At 37.6% G+C, this 22,958-nt stretch overlaps 1 protein-coding gene across 3 annotated transcripts in view; it reads left to right on the top strand.

Annotated features, from left to right (window-relative positions):
- LOC115442084 (maternal protein pumilio) overlaps positions 1 to 21,066 on the top strand; it is a 100,926-nt gene extending 79,860 nt beyond the window's left edge. For 2 of the 3 annotated variants that reach the window (XM_030167050.2, XM_037444664.1), the window contains 7 exons: positions 8,831 to 9,350; positions 14,350 to 14,545; positions 14,987 to 15,084; positions 16,068 to 16,296; positions 18,216 to 18,384; positions 18,695 to 18,862; positions 19,229 to 21,066. In XM_030167050.2, the coding sequence (XP_030022910.1) occupies positions 8,831 to 9,350; positions 14,350 to 14,545; positions 14,987 to 15,084; positions 16,068 to 16,296; positions 18,216 to 18,384; positions 18,695 to 18,862; positions 19,229 to 19,861 (2,013 nt within the window). In that variant the 3' untranslated portion in view covers positions 19,862 to 21,066. The remainder of the gene's footprint in view (positions 1 to 8,830; positions 9,351 to 14,349; positions 14,546 to 14,986; positions 15,085 to 16,067; positions 16,297 to 18,215; positions 18,385 to 18,694; positions 18,863 to 19,228) is intronic. The other variant, XM_030167052.2, reaches the window with a different exon arrangement.
- The last annotated feature ends 1,892 nt before the right edge of the window (positions 21,067 to 22,958 follow it).

Here is a 22,958-nt window from a genome sequence, read left to right on the forward strand (position 1 = left end):
TTTTAGGCAGGGCGTGGGCGACGTGGGCGTGGCCACGCTCCGCCCAGCCAGGATCCGCCCTCGCCCTTTGCCACCTTTTCGCTGAAAATCTGCCCGCTATTTCGTGTACGTAGGTATTCAATCCACTAAGTAATTAAGATCAAAATGTTTTTCTATTGTTTTTGATAAATTGCCACGCGTCTTAAGTAAAACACCAATAATTGTAGGCATATTTTCGCAGGTAATACCTATAACCTGCAAATGTTCTACAATTATCCATTATAAAAACAAGAGATTTGTTACGTGATATTAAATTAACAAACATTTTACATAGCCTTCCAAAAATTTAAATCGTTTTTTTTTATATTTTTCTTTAATTTATTGATATGGTTATTGTATTTATATTGTTATAATAGTGAATACATTTGTTGTAATTTGGTTTGGCAAAATTAAACTTAAACTTAGTTAAACTAGTCTAATACCTTTCTGAAGAATAGGTACTATTTTACCTCACTATAGAGTAAAAATAATTAAAACCTTGCTTCCTTGCGGTTTCAGAAGTGTGTCCGAAAATTAAACAACGATGTTTGCAAATAAATGATTTTTGGAGTACGGAATACCTTATACTATTATAATATTTTAAAATTACCTCGAATAAAATGCCAAGCCCACTGGTCCCTATCCTATTCCAATGTGGAACCGACCCAGCACACTTTCCACCGGGTTCCAAAAAGGATTTGGCTTAATAATGATTACAATTATTTTAATGATCGGTGGGTCTGTGTGAAGTCAACTGTTATAAGCTATCCATTCCCGGGCAAACTTTATTTGAAAAATACGACAAACATATAATTTTGCCTATCCCGTGGACTCAATCCTCTTGCCTCCCACAGAAAATATCCACTGTCACTAGACCGAGGAGTATTTTCGGCACTCTTTCAAATATTCCCGATAACTGACTGACTCTCAGACTGACAAACGACACACGATTTAAAACGGTGTCTCTGGAAGCATGAAATTTTCTACGTTACGTTTATTTGTATACGAGTTTATTATAAACAATTCTTTATTTATATTTGATCATTAATACGGCTGTTTGAAATTATATAAGAGTGCATCCAAATATAATACTCGGCATGTGCGCAGGTAACATGGAGTTTACTGAACGTTTAAGGAAACGTTCGAAGTCCTTGAGCAGTTTTTGATCTTGCTTTTATAATTCTTCAATATGCTGGATATTATACGATATAATATACTTGACAATTATGGTTTCATTAAGCCTCTATATCTGTAGTGATAGGAACGAATAAATTGGTGAATTGTTTTTAGACCCACACACAGTTGGCAGCGTCACTTTTAACCATACTTGTTCAACTTCGTGAACCAATCTTTCAGATATATAATGAACTGTCGGTTCTTTTGTCGTTTAGTCAGGCTTTAATTAATGTTTTATAAATAGATAATTTTCATTACGTCATTAAAAGTTGGTATGTGAGATATTGGTAAATTCGCCGGAAAACCAATTACAAGACAGTTTGTCATTTGTCGTAGGTTTAACTTAAAACATTGTGCTGTAGTCAAGACAAAGAATATATACTAAAGTATCATAAAAATTACTTTAAACTACGAATATAAAATGGAAAATATTATTTACATCATATATCTCGATATCAGCCGTAAAATTTTAAAACGTTAAACTAGTGAACTTCTTTACGCGCGGGAATTGATTTATTAACATTCGATCATTTATTTAAATCTGACTTTTAGGTTTGTTAGCCTGCCACAAGTCGGTTTATACAAACATACCGGACTTTCGGGTGAGAATTTTAATATTACCTCCCCCGTACCCCGCAACCCACGGTGCTTAACACGCACGTTTCAATGCTATTTTTATCTATCTTACATTAAGACTGCATCGCTCAGGATGGCATTCAGCGATCATAAAATATGTGTTAATTTTATAAGTCAATTCGTGAATTTCCCAAAACTTTATGATCTTGCACCTCTAGACATAGCATGAGCCAACTGATTTTTTTTGTGTTTATGACCTAAAAGAGCAACTTTTTACTCGTATTCTGAAGCGATTATATATTTTTTTTAAAATCGCTCCACCCTAATACACGTGTAGAGTCCCCAGTATTAAACTTCTGTGTGTGTGTTTTTATAGGCTAGGCCAGTAAACAAGCATAGTAAGGCAGGTGATGTTAGTAGTTTCAACCGTTGGCAATCACTGACAACTCTCAGAAATATCATGAATGCGTTACCGGGTTGTTTTAAAAAAACGCAAGAAATATCGCTAAGGAGAATCGATTGCTTGGGCAAACCACTTCGGAAACTCGGTCAAGATACAAAATTGAACAGAGCAAGCTGTTGATTTTCTGTGAGACAGCATTACCACCTCAGCAAATTAGGATGCATAGTGCCTATTATATATAGATAATTATGTCCACAGCGTGACCCTACCACTTTGAGAAATGATAGGTATATGTACATTAAACAAATTATAAAATATTACTGCTTATTGATACCATTGGAGATAGCAGAATATTCGTGTAATAAAGTTGTTTCTCGATATAATGTCTACTGTAAAATATTGTTTACGGATCATTTGTGGCTATAAATAATATTGTAAATAATAAAGTATTTGTAGATGTTATCGTGATCGTGTTTTGTTTTTACTGACGATGATCGCGCTGTTGGTCGTCTATAAGTTTACAGTCCGTCCCGTGACCATAAAGGCTGCCCTCAAAACGTCGGCAACAAAATTGCTGATAAAATCTGTGAATACATCTATTTAAATTTCATAAACGTTCGCATAATTACAAGAAAAAATATCCGTCACCGGTTTGAGTACAAAGGTTAAAAAAATAATAATTCTTCCTATCATTGATCAAATTTCAGCGCACTTTCCTACATGTAATAGGTCCCAGCAAATATAAATAGTGAAATAAATGAATTGTTTTTTTACTATTAAGTTATTGCACCCTTTTTGTACTTCAGCAATTTTAAAGTTGATTAAAATAAAAAAAAATATTGTATGTTTTTGAAATTATAAAATGAATTACCTATTTTTTTACACCCATCACACTCGACATCATACTTGTTTTTTTTTTATTAATCTACGTATGAATTAAGCAGAACGCCATGAAAAAAAAATAATAATCGTCTGAAAACAATTCATTTTGATTTCTGATGTACCTACTACTTAGTGTTTTGTAATCGATTATAAATATTATCATTGTGACTCATATCACTCATATTTAATGTAGATAAAGCTTTATTTATAGTGCATAATAGTTCACTTTTACATCTTTGTTTATTTTGCACATCCTCAAAATTGATTTCATTTACCGGCTGATAGGGAAAGAGATGAACACTGACGAAGCCGCAGCCCGCGGGGCAGATAAACTCGTTAGAACAAGATACACGTCACAAGTGACGACGTTGCGTCGTTCCCCGTCGGGGCACGGCACGGCGCTGGATATCCCCGTAATCTCATTGCGACTCCCGGACCGTCGCTTCCGATTCTCCGCAAATTACCTTTTGTAGATTGACAATCTAATTCTTTATCGTTCAAAATGTTTTTCTCTGCAATTACGTTGCTCCTAGCTGTTTGCCAAACAATCGTAGAAAGCGACATTAACGCGAAGGTGTCCGCCAGACCGGGGGCACGTACCACCTCAGCGTATCTGTTAAAAGCTTCTTGTTGACGTAGCGTTCTGTTCGAGTGGCATGGCTGCGTTCTTGTCCTTGTAATTGATTGCTTTGTCGCGTAATTTGTTTGCAAACGCGCCGAGTGAAGCGCGTCGTCCTCGCGGGAGCACCGTGGTGCTCGTCCTTCTCCGCCGTGATAAATAATAAATACAATCCGCCGCTTTGCGCCCGCTGGCAGTGTCGCCGCTTCGTCCCGGCTCGGCCGCCGCTCACACATTTATTACATGACTCGACACCTACACCATCTTTGTTACACCTTAATGAATCGTACGTTATTAGGAAGGACTCTTAAAAAATGTAACAGTACGTTAATCGTTCTTACTGTTACTCTCTTTTAATAATATCAGTGTTTTATGTACGTATAATATAGTATTATACGTACACGTAGACTGCCTCGGTGGCGTAGTTGTATTGCATGTCCGGTACAATAGCGCTCTGAGGTCATGGGTTCGAATCCCGGGTCGGGCAAAATGATATTTGGGTTTTTCTGCTCAGTATCAGCCCGGAGTCTGGAATTTGTGCCCGATATGGCGATAGGCTCGCCCCCTATCACATCATGGGACGGAACATATTTGGCGAAAAGTGGGTGCCCTAGTTGCGCCTCTGCATACCCCTTCGGGGATAAATGCGTGATGTTATGTATGTAATATAGTATTATGTATAAGTATTTCTCAAAAGAAATAAAATTACGCATCGAAAACATTTTTACGAAATTTTCTGTCTCATCTATTTTCTTTGTTTTCTTAGTTCATTCGTTGTATATATTATTTAAGAAAACGAATGTACTAAGAAAAACAAAATAAAGATGAAACAAATTTTCATAAAAACCTTTTCGTTACGTACATTTAGTTAGAGAAATACTATTATGAACTTCCATAAAGTTGCATAATCTTATCATAATCTGTAGCTGCTTCTATGCGACATACTGATCAAGATTTTTTTTGTTGAATAAATGAATCACGTCACGAGCAAAATGCTCGCCTGACTGTAAGCTTCACGACTGACTATGAACAGTAGCGCTACCTATAAATTTGAATTACAAAGCAATGCGTAGTAGTGTCTTGCAATGTACTACACTTTGCGCTTGTTACTACTTATTAATACAGAATTTATTAATATCAGTTTTAAAATACTGCTTGGGGGCTAAATTAGACATTGCGAACCATCATAATGTTTAATTTAGGTAATGTTAAATTTCTACCCAACTGGATTTTTACATATAAGACCTTCCACCCCAAAACGAAAATTATGTTGAAACACAGAAACACTTACAAAATTTAAAGATTAAGTTCCAATCTGTAAAGTAAAACGAAACTAATACATTGTTATTGTACGTCTAATATACCTACAATAGGGTATAATGTGGCAGTGTAGTGGAAGCATAGAACACGGCATGGGTGACTGGGTTGATCTGAGCACGAGCGCGCGTTCCATCACTAATAACCCTGTAATTGGCATCGAAGCTCGCCGCAGCCGGATTACTGAACGTCTAATTGAATGCGAGACGGTTCCTCCCCGCTGCCTCCAGCTTCCAAACGACTATGGTTGCTACGACTTCATTTTGTTGCGGTCAAGTTAGTCTGTTTTGCGCACGTGCACGAGCCGTGCCTGCAACTCTCGCACACTGCTCAATTACACTGATTCGATGAATTAAATTGCCGTGGAATCAGGAGCCCGCCTTGCCTCGAGATCAAACGACCGCTGTGCGACTCTGGATTTTACTCACGACGGCGCAAACTTTACACCATCAGATAATCATTTCATGTCAATTAGCTAATGAAAAATAAAATAGGTCCCCCGAATATAGAAGAGCCGTAATTAAAATTACGACGATGACTTGTTGGCATCTGTTTTAACTCCGTATAATATTTATTAATTAATTAGAATATCATGATCACGCAATGTATTTGACTGATTGCATTTGTCTCATTACTATCCACAATTATTATTATTATATTGTGGAGTTTTTATATAGGTGCATTGCAATCGAACAAATGCGATGTGAATTTATCTATGAATATATTATTTTTGAATTTTAAATTATAACAAATAATCTTAATTATTATAAAATGTGAAAGGTAATTTACGATGATACTTGTTTTAGTATAGAAAATTATATCCGGCTTTGTAGATTTTTTTTCTCTTTATTGTTTAAAGGGAGTTTTGTCATATTTGACGATGTCACTCCCGTAAGTCAATACAACATATTTATTAAATCAATCAGCATCCAATCTGGAAGAAATGTAAATCTTAACGATCCTGATCGCTTTATCAGAATTTCGTGAGGCTAAAATGCTATTACAAATACCCACATTGCTAGAATTATTGAAAAATTCATGACGTTCATTTTCGCTCCGAACACATTCTATTAAGGAATGATAAACATCCTTAATTATTGGGCAGTTGGAACGCTAAACGCCTTTCCCAGTTCCTGTGTAGTCTATTGGAATGACTGCCGTGCAAGTATAAAAAAAAATAAGTCGCTTTTGATAGTTGCTAGTCAATACAGGCGGCGGCACTGTTGGTGGTCGCGCGGCTTACATTGTTTACAGTCGGAGATACCGATCTCATTCGGTGCCCTGGACTTGCGCCAACTAATCTCCTCTCAACAGGTAAATGGAGTTCGCACGCTGCTAATGACATCACACTCTGTACCTACTCCCAACACTGATTCACCTCATTCAAAATACTCCGTCCCGTTCGGACACCGAAAATATTAGTGTTACGCAACTCTTATGCTTTATGGTTTCGGTTCTATAGTATGTGTGAAACGTCATTTCTCAATGTTATTCGGGCTATTCTCAGAATCTTGGAATTTTTATTTTGCACGTTGAAATTTTAAAGAGTAAATAAAAACCTTTAATTTATTTACGGATTAGGTAAGGATAGCGTAGAGAGCCGGCACCACCATGTGCGTCGGACAGCGTGAAGCTTGTTATTAACTTTTTAAACTATTGTGTTAATTAGCTTGTTCCGCGAGGAGCCCTCGAGCGCACACCGCGTTGCGCCAAGCCGACCGCTGTGCCGCGCAAAAAACAATAAACGATACGTGCATCTATTAATTAACCGCTATACGTACGATTTACGATTGTACTGTTGATTGTATATAGGTACTTTAATTATCGGTTCTCTTCCTTTAAAACTGTATCAGCGACTCGCGTGGAGTAATTCACACACTAGATTCAAATGAATAACCATATTTCCTACTTATACATGTATATGAATATAGAATAGTATGAATGTACATTTTTGGCTAAATAATCCAGATGGAACTATCGCAATCACCATAAAAATCAGTATGTAACTAACCCATGAGCAGTTTTGTAGAGGCGCAAGTCTTATTTTATTCCAGCTTAACTGAGATATTTGGTGTTTTGGTTCCGTACTAATTTGCGCGCATAGCAGTGCATATAATAACAAGAATAATAAATTATTTGTATAATTGTTTCAATTTGCCGGTTTGAGACTTTGAAGTCTTCGTTTTTTTACTCCATATGTTTTACAGTTTTAAAATTACTTATTGAAATTAAAGAAAATCGTATTACATTTTTAACATAAAATTATATTATGATTTGTTTTATACTATGTAGTGATGTACTAGAGGGATATTGAAACATTTTCTAGTAACTACTTTCTCTAGATATAATTATATATCATTTGGACTGTAGTAAGCATTCTGTCTTCACTCTTAGTAAACAATAGGGGACCGGCCTATGCTTGATTTTGTACATTATTCTATATATAATGGTTAATAATACGAAATAGAAGCACTCCTGCGAAAACTGCATAAGTATTGGTTGAAAAATGAGCGAGTAATGCATATTTAAAATATTGTAATGTGCAGAAGTGCGCGCGATGTGGGGATATCGCTTTATCTCTTTGTTTTGCACGCGTCGTAATTCCCGATGACGTCACTTGTGGGTATTTCGTCTCTTTTCTGTTTCTTGTTAATTACCCTTTCCACCGAAATTCAAAGACTTATAACTTGTTGATTTTTTACCGGATTTCAACAATTCCTCCTGTGTTATAATTCATATTATGTAAATATTTGATAATAGTAAAGAACAAAAATGAGTCCGGTACCCTATTATGAAAAGAATAATTGGTCGCAAATTTGATGGGTATACGACATAATGTAGGTGGTATATTAACTATATAATTACATTACGTACACATACACTAGCAAGCTTAATTGAACCCCCTAGAACTTCACATGTATTTAATGGATCAAGATCGGACGTCACATAATTTATTACCAAGTCATTATGCTAAAATAAAATTCATTATGTTCGTGTGCTACACGTTACACATCATTTCTATAGTGAGGCAAAATCATTATAATTATCTTGTTTTGTTTTTATACATGTTTCGTAATTTTCCGAAGTGCAATCTATATTTAGGTGCAATACACACAGCTGTAATTATATAGGATACTGATATCGTCACGAATTAATTGTGACATTGATTTTTATATAAATATTCAACACAAATTATATGTTCTTGCTTTTATCTCAAAGCGTTAAGGAGAATTGCGGCTATGCATTCACCAACTTTCAACACTTATTCTCAGAGCTTATATCTATTGTCAGATTGGGCATAAATTCCAAACCGGGGCTAATCAAATATTTTTTCACGAATCAGAATAATTATGCTATAATATTCTTATCTTACTAATGTATTAGTAATAAAAATACTGAAACTGCACCAGAAATTGAGATAAAATTTGGCACACAGACAGACCATGTTTAAGACATCAGGAAATACTTTATATCGTAAGAAACTTGAGCCCTCACACCGTAAAAGGTTTTTTGTTTTTTAATTGAACGAAGGCGTGAGCAACATGTTATCACTATTGAAATATGCAAACAAACAAGCATTTTGGAATTTTCTCTATTATTAATGAAACATGTTTATGTGGGTTGGTCCTTTTGTTATTATTAGGTTAATATTTAAACGCTACGAACTATTCCACTGATCATTTATACATGAAATCATGTCATTCTTATTATTATAATTATGCATACCGTATTATAAATATTATATTGATACAATTTGCTGAAGAAATAGAAGACTTGAACACCTAGACAAAATTGTCTTTTTAAATTTTTATAATTAACAGTTTTTATTTTTGTTTCAGCAATTGTTTCGTTCGCAACAAGCGGCAGCGGGCGGGCAGGCAGCGGCAGCGCAGCTACAATTGTTGCAGCAGCAACAACAGCAGCAGTTTCAACTACAGCAACAATTGGCCGCACAGCAAGCTTTCACTCAGGCACCGTATGTGATCAATGCCGGACAGGAAGGCGCGCCGTATGTGAGCGCTCTTATCGCAGGCGTACCACCGTACTACGGTGTAGCCGCGCCGTGGGGAGTGTACCCCGGTCTTGTGGCGCAGCCGGCGCAGCAGCAGGCGCAACAGCCGCGCCGCCCGCTGACTCCCCAGCAAGGGGAGCAGCAGGTGAATGGACAGGGCCAATATGTGATCCCGTACTACGACCCTGGTTCGTTGGTGATGGGTGGGCGCAACGGCACGCCTCTCCGGCTCGTGTCGCCCGGCGGCGTGCTGGCGCCGCGGCAGTACCAGCCGGCCCCCGCGCACCCCGCCGCCTCCGCCGCACCCCCCGCACCAGCGCCTGCGCAGCCGCAACAGCCGCAGCCCGGTAAGACGCGTCCGCATACACGCACACCTCTCACCGGTACTCTCCCGTGTTTGTGCGCGCATTCGCTGTTGAAACCAAACGAGTTGTCTAAATATAGCGCGCCAGCGAAAGTATTGCCCACGTTTGAACTTGCAACTTGACCCACTAAATGATGCCAGTAGGGTCAGCATGGCCGCCCATGTAACACGATGACAAGACTAAAGATCTAAACTATTTAGATAACGTTGTTAATACACAAATACAACTAAACATCTACTAAACTACATTTATGAATACAACCCAAATCTTTAAAAAATTCTATCTAAAAATAATAAATTATTTTTGTTCTGATATCGTGGTGGTCATTTAAAGAAAACTAAAGTGAATTAACTGTTATTGATAAAATACAACAGCGAGTGCGCCGTGCACATCACAACCCTACACCAGTTGTAAATAATGGTTTATTTTGTACATCCTCGTACAAGAAAGCAAAAACTAACGCATGGCGTGATAATTAATTCCATTTTAGACATTTAGCCTAGATCAGTATTACATTAATATGTAGTAATAGGTACTTGATTATTTTCAATAACATTAAACGTGTTAACATTTGAACACGAAAACTTTTCATATTAATGCCTAATCGATTTTTGTGATTTTGCAGTAATTTGTAGATTTGTTTTATACCTAGCATTGAAGTAAAGAAACGTTTATAACATACACGATTGTAGATAATACCTTTTTCCTATATTTATCATCTCAGTATCATAAGAGCTTATTTGTACGTATTGGCTAAACTAAAAAACTAAACTAAACTAAACTAACTATCATATTTTCATATTATGCGTACCTATATAAGTATTGTATATAATTGGTATATCTATGGCTTATTCTGTTATTGATAATTTGTAATTATAAATAATAAACAGATGCAATATGTTGTGTGAATTGAAACAAGTGACATGCGTGACGCTGAAACGATTTATGTCTTGTTAGTTGTTACAGTTACTTGTGCCGTCGTATTAACTAAAAAATATTATTTAATTGGAGGTTTATATTTGGGTCTGGCGTTGTTGTTTGTATATTATAACTATAGTGTATATTATACAAGTCAATTCTAAAAGTGTAAACAAATAACTACCCACTGAGCAATTATTATATCTATTGTCTTATTGTAATTCCATAGCCGTCATTCAATACCATCGGATAATTCTGTTATAACTACTACTATAATATATTCCGTAATAGATGAATGAATTTCTCCTAGCCGAATTTCTGGAGAAAGATCAGTCGCAGGACCAACGGCTTTACATGCTTTCCGAGGCACGGGGGTATCACACCGCCAACTTGCTTACTCCAAGCTGCGTCTGAGTTATTTTTAAGATTGGAAAACCCAATCACTATTATTTTTGGCTCGACCTGGGAATCGAACTCAAGGCATCAGCGCCATAGTCGTACTCGTACCGCATTCGCATTACAACTACGCCACCAAGGCAGTACAATTCATTAACTGTTGTATAATTCCATAATACACCAGTGACCCTTGTCTTGCTATGCTAAAAAGAAATTATTTGAGAAGTGGTAGGTATTTAAGAATTGATTAAAAATATTTCAAATATGTACCTATTTCCATCTCTGATTAACCTATTTAAATCTTATCATAAGAAACATTGATTTGGACAGCCAAACACCGAAACTCTATTTTAGGGCCGAAACGATAATTTATTTTGAGTTTTGCCAAAAGGCATGGTTATCACTAAATACTTTTAAATTACACATTTTAGAGTAAAAAAAAACTATATCAAGTGCCAAGGAGTAGAAATAATTATTGTCAATTCAATTCTACTGGTAGCGATAACAACACTAATTGGCGAAGTTTTATTAATAAGGCAGAATATACTTTATTATGTCATTTTCATTTTCAATGAAATTTTTTTAATATATTAACCTAAATAAATAAGTAATAAAACCAACGTGTTAATTTCATAATTTACTTAGGTTTTGTCATATTCTCAAGATAAAATTGTTTTAAATTTAATACAAAATGTGGTATCCGCAGCCTAAAACAGCCAAAAGTAGTATCAAATGTACGAAACATTGAAACTTAGTTTAGTACATGTACAGTTAGCCACATAAGTATTTAAATAAATTCAAAATATGAAGTCGCCTATACAGTTTAAGTTTATTTGATCTTTTTTTTCTTTGTGTAAAATAAATGCCTTCTATTTTTCCGTGAATTTCGCCTCGGGTGCCCAGAATCAAGGGATGTCACCGTCAACTCATAATAATATCAGCCCCTATAATATTCTGTTCCATTGCTGGCCACAGACCTCCTCTACTACTGAGAGGGATTAGTCCTTACTCAACCACGCTGGCCTAGTGTGGCTTGGCAGAGTTCGCATACCATCAACATTCTTATAGAGAACTTCTCAGGTATGCCGGTTTCCTCGTGATATTTTCTTTCACCGTTAAAGCAAGCATAAATCACAATAAAAAAGGTCAGAGGTAGAGGTAGTCTATCGTAGCTACTTAGGCAAAGAAATTCGACAGAACGACTGTATGGAAAAACTATTTCCTGTTTATTACGGTTAAGATTTTCATCGGAGGGCCTTCTTTGTTCAGGGGTGCAAGTGTTGGTTGCCATCGCGGTGTAGGGCCCAAGACGGCATAAACCGTTCGTCGGATAAACAAAAAGTTAACAAATAGCAATGATAATCTAATTTTTATATTAAATAATTACATTTTGTTAAAGTTATTTCATATTTAATAAAAAGTCAGTACGGTACTAACACATGCTACGTCGGCACTGGTATAGAGGGGTTCTGAACTTATGAATTTGTTTAGCTACACATGTAGCTAACTGTACCAATACTACATTATCTTGGTATTAATTGTACATCAATTAAAAAGCTTATTGTGCCGTAAATATGAAAAAAAAAACTACGTTCTATTAGAAACTCATATTTCAGTTGAAGTTTGAAACAAGCACCGCGGAATGTAACAGAAACATTGAGAGTTAATCTTTTGTACCTGTGTCGGTCTGTTCAAACATTTTTTATTATTATCTCTCATGACATTGCTATATACTTTGAGTATTTACTCGAGTCAGTGAATACATAAAATAAGCAATCTACGGAAATATTCAGGAACAGCTTCAATATTGATATATATATATTTTAGAATCAAAGACGTTTTCAACTGGGGACGCAACTATTTATATTGCATGTACCATATTATGTATGTATTAATATAAAATGATCGTTTTTTATACCATATTAATTCTATTTTTACGCCTAGCTTTCCTCCAACTCAAATAAAAAAGTACATTCCAACGAACCTTCTTAAACTATAACGGAGCTGTGTATTAATTGAAATCGAAGATATGTACATATAGAGGAAAAAAAACGATAAAAATAATATAAGAAATGTACACAAGGAAATCTAGTTGGGGTATAACTAAAAAAGATAAAGGTTAAGTGAATTCCAATAAAATAAATAAAATAATTTATTTATCACGTAGGCGAACAAAGTTGCACTTATGATACGTCAAAACAATTTATAAGAATAATAATTATTATTTCTGAATAACACTGAAGATCACTTATATAATTACGGACATTTTAAATTAGGGATATTTGATGACTGTGATGACATTTATTACCTTTCAGTAAAAAAGATTCATCTGTTCGATGGAACAGCGCCTACGGATTCGTTTTTTTTTTGTTAATATTGAACTATTCCCCTCTTCAAAATGTTTCTGATTTTAAATAATAACAAAAACAGCCGTACAAAAAATATTTCACAGATATTCTGACTCGCATTTTGCATCAGTGGCACGATTACAACGTGCGTAAAGTGATTGAGAAATTCAAAGTGGAGCTCACCGATACCTTATTAATGGCGTTTCGCACCTCGATCACGTTTCTCAATAAAATTATGTGAACATAATATGGATTTTCTCCAACTTTAATTATTTAATATAGAATATAATAGTGAAAGGAATACTTTCCCGTACGTTGAAAACCCATTAAAAATGATCAATCTTTTAAAGTGGATGCTTTCATTTGAATAAATGAAGTAACAAATTGATTAGAATGAGAGCAAATCCCCGCGCTGCGGTGCTACATTAGTGAGATCGGTGGCACCGGGCACGTCGCTGTGCAGCGCGACAAGGACGAGCTCGCTACTCGAATCGTACCGAGACAATGATGACTTTTGAATGTCAATAAACTATACAAGTGTGAGTCGATCATGACATCCATTCATTCCTCCACTTACAACTGATTTGTTTACTGATAAACTAATTCGTGTTACGTTGGTTGAAATACATACTCTTAGGTCTTTTAGTGTGTTTAGCTGAGAAGTAGAAAAAAATAATAATACCTAAACTAATGTAATTTATAATCGCGTAACTTTTTTGATGTGCAGATGTAAGTTTATTACTAACTAACATATTTACGTGTTATTATAAAAACTATATAGTTATAAGGCAAAGAGCGGCAAAAATAAAGCGGGGAATCAGTGACACAACATTTAAAAAAAATGTAAATAGCCATAAACATTGACGAATTATTGTTTATAAATGAATATTATATATTTTTCCTGCACAAGTACGGTCAGCTCGTTATGTATTTCGCTTAATGGAAGTTTCGGTCCATTTCTTGTACTATTTATACATCAGAATGTAAGTTTTGATGTGTCCGATTGAATGTAACGATGATAAGAAATTTAAATGGTAAAATACGTATTCCTATTCCGATGTTTATAGTTAAAACCATTTAAACTTGCTGACGTCTACAAGTAACGTCTGTCTTAGCTAAGAATGTCGTTTAGTTTAAGGCAATGAACGACGCTGGAAAACTAGTCTATGTAGTCTCAATTAAAATGCGATCACGGCAAATACATGAAAATCAGAGCAGTGCCCAATGTATTGATCAGTGATGGGTTTTGTACATAAGTGTGTGCGGCCCGTGTACAGACATAGAGTGTGGTGTCGAGAGCGTGGATGTGCATGTTGCAGGCGGCGGCGCGGGATGCGCAGGCGGCGCGCGGCGCGACTCGCTGGAGTTCGGCGGCGGCGGGCCCGCGGCCGCGCTGCAGGAGTACGCGCGCAAGTGGGGGCCCTCGCCGCTGTCGCCGCCGCTGGGCGCCGCGCTCGGGCCCGTCGGGCTGCGGCCCGTGTCCGCCGCGCCCGGCGCCGAGACCGCCAAGTACAGGTACTCACGCGGTCGACGCGAATCGTCACTAGGCCACACTGCCTTTAACACGATTATTACATTCTTTTTCTTTGTACTGCATTTTAACGGCGTTTAATCGATTCTCCATTTGAACGCAAAAATAAGGTGTTTACCGTAAAAGTGCAAAAGCACCATAGTACCGTTACGTTGTTCGAGATGACGCAGATTGGCGGTACAGAAACAGTTAGTGCTGTTAACCGTTAAAGATTAGAAACGAAGCGGCCTGGTGTGATCGACGCGCGACGACAGCGACGTCCACTCTGTACATTGTAAATAATATTTGTACGCTATCATATTTTGTTAACATAACGTTGCTCATGTACAGTCGTACTGATATTGTCATGATGGCATGTTGATTAGTTTTGGTAGCGTGTCCCTATGCGTGTGCCTATTCTTGAATACAAAATGTTTACGTTTCAGAGCCGTAAGCAGTTTAACCCAGGGTCTCACGTCAAATGGCATGTTTGGATCGTCATCGTCGTTGCTGAGTAAACTTGGAGGAGTGGGCACTATTTCAGGTTGGTTTTCATGCTCGCCGCTCATACCGGCAAATGTACATTGTGTATATAGTATGTATGTATGTATGCACATTAACTATGTCCCTATTCTGTTATGTACAGTGTATATTACTGAATTTTGAATGTGAAATACTTTACTAAACTCAGAAAAAAATATAAGCCAAACATAATATTTGGTTTCACAAATATACTAACTATTATCAAAGCAAAGTTGTTTCGGTGTATCCGACGTTATAATAAATTTTATGTCCACGATGCCTATTATATAGAACCATTGATTTATTGTAACGGTGGTTGTAAACATATTACAATCGAAAATTAAAAAGGTTGAGCTGTAACTTCATCACAAATAATATTAGGAGAAGACTTGCTTAATATATTAATGTTACAGTAAAGGGATGTTTTCTTTTGGGCTAAAATGCTTGCACAAATCAATTGTGGGAGTTTAGTATGATCTGTTTAATTCTGTCGGCATATCGAGGGCTTCATGACAAATGGGCTTATAGACAAAAATACAATTTAACAAAAGTGAAAAAAATGAGGATAAAACAAAACAGACCAAGACTAGTTTATTGCTAATTAAAATGCAAAAAAAATAAGCTGATTTCAGAATCAAACCGTAAGTAGGATGTGCTGACACTGGTTGCACCAACAACCTTACACTTATGTTATTCGACTGTTATAATGGGTTTTCTTACCCGTTTTCCCGAACTGTATTATTTTGTATGCCCCTAGATGCTATACAATAAATCATACTCTTTACATAATAGTTGATATGCAAAATCATGTTCTTATAACCAACAGAACTAAATAAAGAACACTGTTTTCAACGTCTAATGCTAAGCGGTATGATACGTGAATATTGTTATCACTACTGGGTCGCATGTGATGTAGAATTTTGGCACTTTATGAACAATAAAATAGATAATAAGCTTTATAAATATGTACATCATGGGGTGATTTGATTTATTTCGTGGTTGCAGAGCTAGTGGGCGGCGGCGTGGGTGTGGGCGGCGTTGGCGTGGGCGGAGTGGGTGTGGGTGGCGTGGGTGCGGTGGGCGGCGTGTCGGTCGGCGCGCTGGTGGCGGACAAACCGTCGGCCGGCCGCAGCCGCCTGCTCGAGGATTTCCGCAACAACCGCTTCCCTAACCTGCAGTTGCGCGACCTTGCCAATCACATTGTTGAGTTTTCGCAGGATCAGCACGGCTCCAGGTTAGTTGCTTTCTATTGCCCTTGCATCGCTGCTATTTTGTGTTTAACTGAGGCGAGAGATGGGCGGTGCTGTGCGGCATACTGTAATTAGTTAGTTATAGTCTCGAAAGCTAATTATTTTCATGTAATGAGAGTGTGCAGTACTGCGAATTCAGTGCCCAATCTCGCAACTATGCCCTCCATATAGTCTGACGGCCATTACAACACAACATATACGCTACAATTCGAATGGTGCAAACTACAGTATAATGTATTTCAAATAGCATGAGATAAAGTAATAAAAAAATGAGACTGTGAAATTAAAAGAATTAGCATTTTGACTTGTAATAGGCAGGTACTACCAATCACCATAAACGATGTTGATCGACGTCGAATAATTTACACGAATGGTAAAGCCTCGTTACAAATGCATATACATGTACAGTCCATTGTAAATTCGTCACGACTTCGTGTCGAAAAATGTAAATGTACAAGTTCAATGTGTTGGTGCACTACGATTCCGACATCGGGAAATTAAATATTTCGCTTCGTCCGTAAATATTTTAATTGCACCACACATGTTTTATTACTTGTTCTGTGCAAAGCTTTATAAGTGTTAAAGTGAACCTTCGTACAAAATGCATCGTAAATCAGAGCAGCGGTGTTATACCTCATTAATTATTATTTTAATTCGAATATAAAACATACGATATACATACAAATTAAAAGCTGTTGGTTAGTAAGCGCATCACTTGAGAACGACTAGATCAATTTGTCTTCTCTTAAATTTGTGATTTCTGATACAAGTTTTTGAAAATTATAAAATTGTGGGAAATTAAAAGTATATTTTGCTATGAGCTGTTTGTAAGACATTTCGAATATAATTCACGCACTATTCGAATGATTGATTTGCATTATTATTTTTTTTTTGTTTCGTTCCTGACGGTCCTAAGTTTGAATGTCAAGAAAAATCTTTATTAGCGAATACATACATTGTTTGTGGCTGATTGTAAATACAGTTAGCGCGCGAGTTCAAAGGAACCACAGTAGGAAGGAAAGTTAATTATTGAAACTTATGACGATAGTTCTAAAAAGTAATTTTAAAAATAATAATTAATTGTATAACTTTTTGTAAAAATACGTGTTTTCCGACGGAGCTTTATTCTTTCAAGTGTTCAAATGACACCGAAACAAAAAATAATAATAATGATAATCGCTAAATATTATGAAACCATGTCCCCTTTTCTGTCTATCTGTATGTTATCAATTTTTTCAAATCTACTGAACGGATTTTTATGAAATTTGGTATGGATATCCTTTAGGATCTTGGGAATTTTATAGGCTACACTCTTTCCTAGGAAAATATATAACTGGACTTTTATCCCGTAAAACTACTTCACGCGGGCGAAACCGCGAGCAAAAGCTAGTATTTAATACTAGTATCGAATTTTTTTTTGGGAATACCGTCTTCGTGGCGGTACGCCTATGCCGTAATGGCCTCGCAGAGTCCTATCACCGGTATAAAATTAAAATTAATTGAGATAAATTTCTTAAATATTGATTTTCATATTTAATAACAACTACAATATTTTTGTGCTAATAAATCGAATCGAAATCGAATGAGTTATATAGCTTTATCAAGAATTAACGCCATTCTGAACTTATTGAAAGTCCTCAATGCCCATTCAAACGACTTTAAAAATGAAATTTCCAAAACGGGTTAACATTCTGTACGGATTGTGACTAATCTGTATAATTAGAAGGTGCAAAATAAAAATGAGTACTACGTACGACATCGACAACAAGAGTATTCTCGTGTGGGTTATTCGTACTCGTATTGTAGGTTAGCGGGACGTGAAATCTTTATAGTATTTTAAGTTTTGTTAGCAATTATCTATTGAGTGTTATCAAATATATATTTGTAAACAATTCTCTTACAGGTTTATTCAACAAAAGTTAGAAAGGGCTACAGTTCAAGAGAAACAAATGGTGTTCAACGAGATAATTGGCGCCGCATATAGTCTTATGACAGATGTGTTTGGAAACTACGTCATTCAAAAATTCTTTGAGTTTGGAACGACTGAACAAAAAACTACATTGGCACAGAAAGTAAGTTTTAATATGAATATATCAGCTTTATTTTAAGGAATAAAAAAACTTTGCTCCAGCTTGAGATCACAATATAAACATATAAGACAAGCCTAACCACTTTTTTTTGCATTATACTGTAAGTATATATAAAAAAACGCAATTTAAACGAAATCTTAAAATATATGTTATGACTTATAATATAGTGTAAATTAACAATTTTCGTAAAAGTTTATGAACATGGTTGCATGGTTCTTTCTTTACCTCCTGATTACGTTTTTAGTTGTTGTAGTAGTTAGAAGCGTGAATATAAAGGTGTGGGGATCTTTATGTGTTGAAGGTGCGCGGTCACGTGCTGAACCTGGCGCTGCAGATGTACGGGTGCCGCGTGATCCAGAAGGCGCTGGAGTCCATCCCCGCCGAGCAGCAGCAGGAGGTGGTGCGCGAGCTCGACGGCCACGTGCTCAAGTGCGTCAAGGACCAGAACGGAAACCATGTCGTGAGTATAACCCACCACATTACTCATGCTAAACCTTTTAGTTTCAGCTCAATGTGTCATCTATTCTATTATCTATCTATCTATCTATATCTAATTTCTCGTGAAAAGGAATTGTTTCAAGCCAGTAAGCTACCATGGCGAACCACAAATATTTCAGATTACACAGAATTTTTCATACTAATGTTTACAAATTATGTAACCGAATAACATACACATCATGAATGACCAAACATTTTTTTCAAGGTTTCATGTCGCTATTTGTAACCTTTGTGGACCCTGAACCTGTCTCATGAGAGAAGATACTCAATACATTCATCCCCAAGATAAGCAGTTGGAGATGTAATAGTGTTTTTTCGTCGTTAACAGGTGCAGAAATGCATCGAGTGTGTGGAGCCGACGGCGCTACAGTTCATTATCAACGCGTTCGCCGGACAGGTGTACGCACTGTCGACGCATCCGTACGGGTGTCGCGTGATCCAGCGCATTCTGGAGCACTGCACTCCCGAGCAGACGGCGCCTGTGCTCGGCGAGCTGCACGCCCACACCGACCAGCTCATACAGGACCAGTACGGCAACTACGTGGTCCAGCACGTGCTGGAGCACGGCGCCGCCGAGGACCGATCGCGCCTCGTAGCGGCCGTGCGCGGCAAGGTGTTGCAGCTGTCGCAGCACAAGTTCGCCTCTAACGTAGTCGAGAAGTGTGTCACGCACGCCACGCGCAACGAGCGGGCGCTGCTCATCGACGAGCTCTGCGGCTTCAACGACAACGCGCTGCACGTCATGATGAAGGACCAGTACGCCAACTACGTGGTGCAGAAGATGATCGACGTGGCAGAACCCACACAGCGCAAAGTGCTCATGCACAAGATCCGACCGCATATCGGCTCGCTGCGCAAGTACACCTACGGCAAGCATATAATCGCCAAGTTGGAGAAGTTCTTCATGAAGGCGCCGGAGCTGGGCCCCATCGGGCCGCCGCCACCTAACCCTGTTCTGTAGTCTGCGTAAAGTATTAACGTCCGCGGAGCTAGGCTGATGCGACGGCGCGGGTATCCTCCCGCCTATTATAAATTTTGTGAATATTTCGATTGTACATTTGTAACTAAGCTGAGAGGTCCACCGGGCGGCGCGGTGGCTCGCGAGGAGACGCCGCGCAACCCGGGCGGGCGCGGCGCCTGTACATACACACGTAGCGTCCGTAGCGGCAGACTGATGTACAGAACGATACGATTTAACTGTATACTGTAACAATAGTTGTACAGCGTCGACGCCGACTCCGGTGCTCGGCCGTCGCGTCACCGCGGCGTAGCGTTTGCGTTTTTAGTTGTAAGTGTTCTAGTATTATTCGTTGTTCGTATGAATCTATGTATAAATATTTGAACGTCTCTCATTCTCGTGTAATTTATAAATCGAAGGAGGGCGACGGGCCCGACGGACCCGCGCGTTTCGTAATTTTAGCTCGTTGTAGATTTAATATTAGCTGGGCTAGGGGACCTTGAATCTTCGAAGCGATGGAGGAATGCCGCAGGCAGTTCTGGACAATCGACACTATAGTCGTGATTATATTATTATTTTGTACTATTCTTCAAGTCAAGCTCTCGTTTAAGTTGTAAGCCGGCTTTAAAATCGTACATAGTTATCGAATATTGCCTAGTGCCGGAATGTATAGTTTGTCGATTATAATTTTGTGAAAATGATATTTTTGTATATTTTTATGTAATTAATTTAAGTTATTTGGTTAATGAGTCCCCAGAGTCGAGACCGGGGCGAGCGCTTATCGAGTGGACGATGCTTATGTTATAGTGAATAGCGTAGGTTATAGTGATGATTGTAAAGTCCTGTACTGATAGTTGTAGTTCCGAGGTCTGCCTTGCCGATTGCACGTCACAAGCGTAGCTGCTCCTCATTCCCCCCTTTGTAATTAATTTTTATAGGAAGCGTAGTTTCCTACGTCACCTCAGATTTTTTACGTCTAGATGTAATTGAAAATAAAATTATTGTATATGGCTGTACAAAAATGTTAACAAAATGATTTGTAAAACCCGTATGTGATGGAATTTAGGCGTGGCGTCGAGAGTGACGACGAGGCAACTGACCGCTGCTCTGGCCGCCCCGTCTGTAGGTTGTACTAGATAACATTTATATGATCCATCTATTTAGACATTAATTATAATAAAGCATTTCTGTAATAATATTACAAAGAATCTGTCGTTTTATTGATCCACATCCCAAACACAAACCCATGGAATTATTCCACACCGCAGGACATCTTTGTGACCACATTAAGTAGCTATAGTAGTGCTATATAGTAAGAAAATGAAATAAACTATAAAATAATCTAGCTCCACATCCCAAACACAAACCCATGGAATTATTCCACACTGCAGTACATTTTTGTGACCACATTAAGTAGCTATAGTAGTGCTACATAGTATGAAAATGAAATAAACTATAAAATAATCTAGCAAGACATTTGAAAGAATTTGAAACAATAATATACCGTAACCCTAGATTTATATACTTTCCGAGTAGACGAATAGTATCGAATGCGAGCATGTATACCATTGATACCCAGTGGTCCAGTGGACCCCAGGGGTCCAATTGGGTTTTACGTTGGCGTGGCCAAAAAAAAGCGGGTTCACAATTTCGTTAGCTGAGGTCAACGGAAATTTATCTGGTTTAATAGTAAAGAACTAAAATGTTAGCATGAACTCACCTATCAATGTAGGCAAATAATATTGATAGGTGTCGTAAGGCAAGGTGAGCCCAACATAACTGTCCACTGACGCCCACCGCGAATGCCAGGCAGTAGTGGTAATGCACTTTCTACTCGAAAAAGTTTGGGAACCTTTGATGTAAACATTATTTGGGTGTATTCGTGAGGGTGGTCAATTCATTCAGTGCAGATTCGAAGCGCCACGAACCGAAAACTGGAAACGTAATATTATAGCAAATTCAACTTTATCCACACAACGTAAGGGCTGGTGCCGGCTGATGTAAAGGCATGGCACGGCACGTTGAACGAATTTTTTCTGGTCAAGTGTTTTTAATCCTAATTTCAATGAGCTTAGAATTCATGTTACTTTATTTCGATACAATCGTAACACGGCACATCGCAGTTTTATTCCACTGATTGCCGCGGCGTGCCACGTCACTCGTGCTTGTGCTGCGCGCGAGGGTAAGGGTGGAAGCTAGGGTGCCTTCAAATTATCTACCTAATTTTTTTTTCTATAACATATCAGTTTGTACTTGCCTCTTCAGTTTCAGCAAAAACTGTTCATGCAATCATACCGATACGACGAACTTTGAAGCCACGCAGAGCAAAACTGTTGAATATTAGAGTGATTATGAGTGGTAACTGAGCGTTCTGCGGAATGCCATCACGTGTCGCGGCATGCAAGCGTCATTTGGGCTGCCGAAACACATCTTGCCGTACCGCGTTTGAAGAGAATTTTAGAACAGGGCCCTTATTCTGTATGATAGTGTAAACGCGTAACGCGGCCGTGTCATGTTATCTTCGAGAAATGTGCGTGGAATGGTATTCTGTAAGCCAAATTTCTATAGTCCTAAACATGATGCGTTGTGTTACGTGCTTGTTACACACTGTCAAAATAACGTGCGGGATAGAGAATAAGGCCCCTGTTGTGATTTTTTGGATTTGAAATTAGATGAAACGAAAATGCGTCACGATTTTTTAAAAAAGGAATAGCGTTTATTCAGCCTGCATGCTACATTTTGCATCCATTTATTCTTTTATTATTATGTGTTTAATAAATGTTATTTCGCCTGCATATTACAAAGCTCTAGTACAGAGCAAGCGTGTTGTATTATTAGTGTAGTTTTATTTCTGTGCATATTTTAACCTCACTAATAAATTTATTTTGCAAATATGTTTTAGTATCAAGAAAAAATAATAAATTACATTTATTCTAGTACTCTTTATACACTATATCCATCTCTCTTAGGCTATTTTGCAGAAGTTTCACTTCTGCCCTGTGTGAATTGCAACCACACGTTTTTTTAATAATTTGATACTAAACCAACCCGCTATTTAGATTGTAGCCTAATGATATAATTACACAGCCATTGGTTACTC

Source organism: Manduca sexta, chromosome 28 (genome assembly GCF_014839805.1).
Source record: "Manduca sexta isolate Smith_Timp_Sample1 chromosome 28, JHU_Msex_v1.0, whole genome shotgun sequence".
Taxonomy (NCBI): Eukaryota; Metazoa; Arthropoda; class Insecta; order Lepidoptera; family Sphingidae; genus Manduca; species Manduca sexta.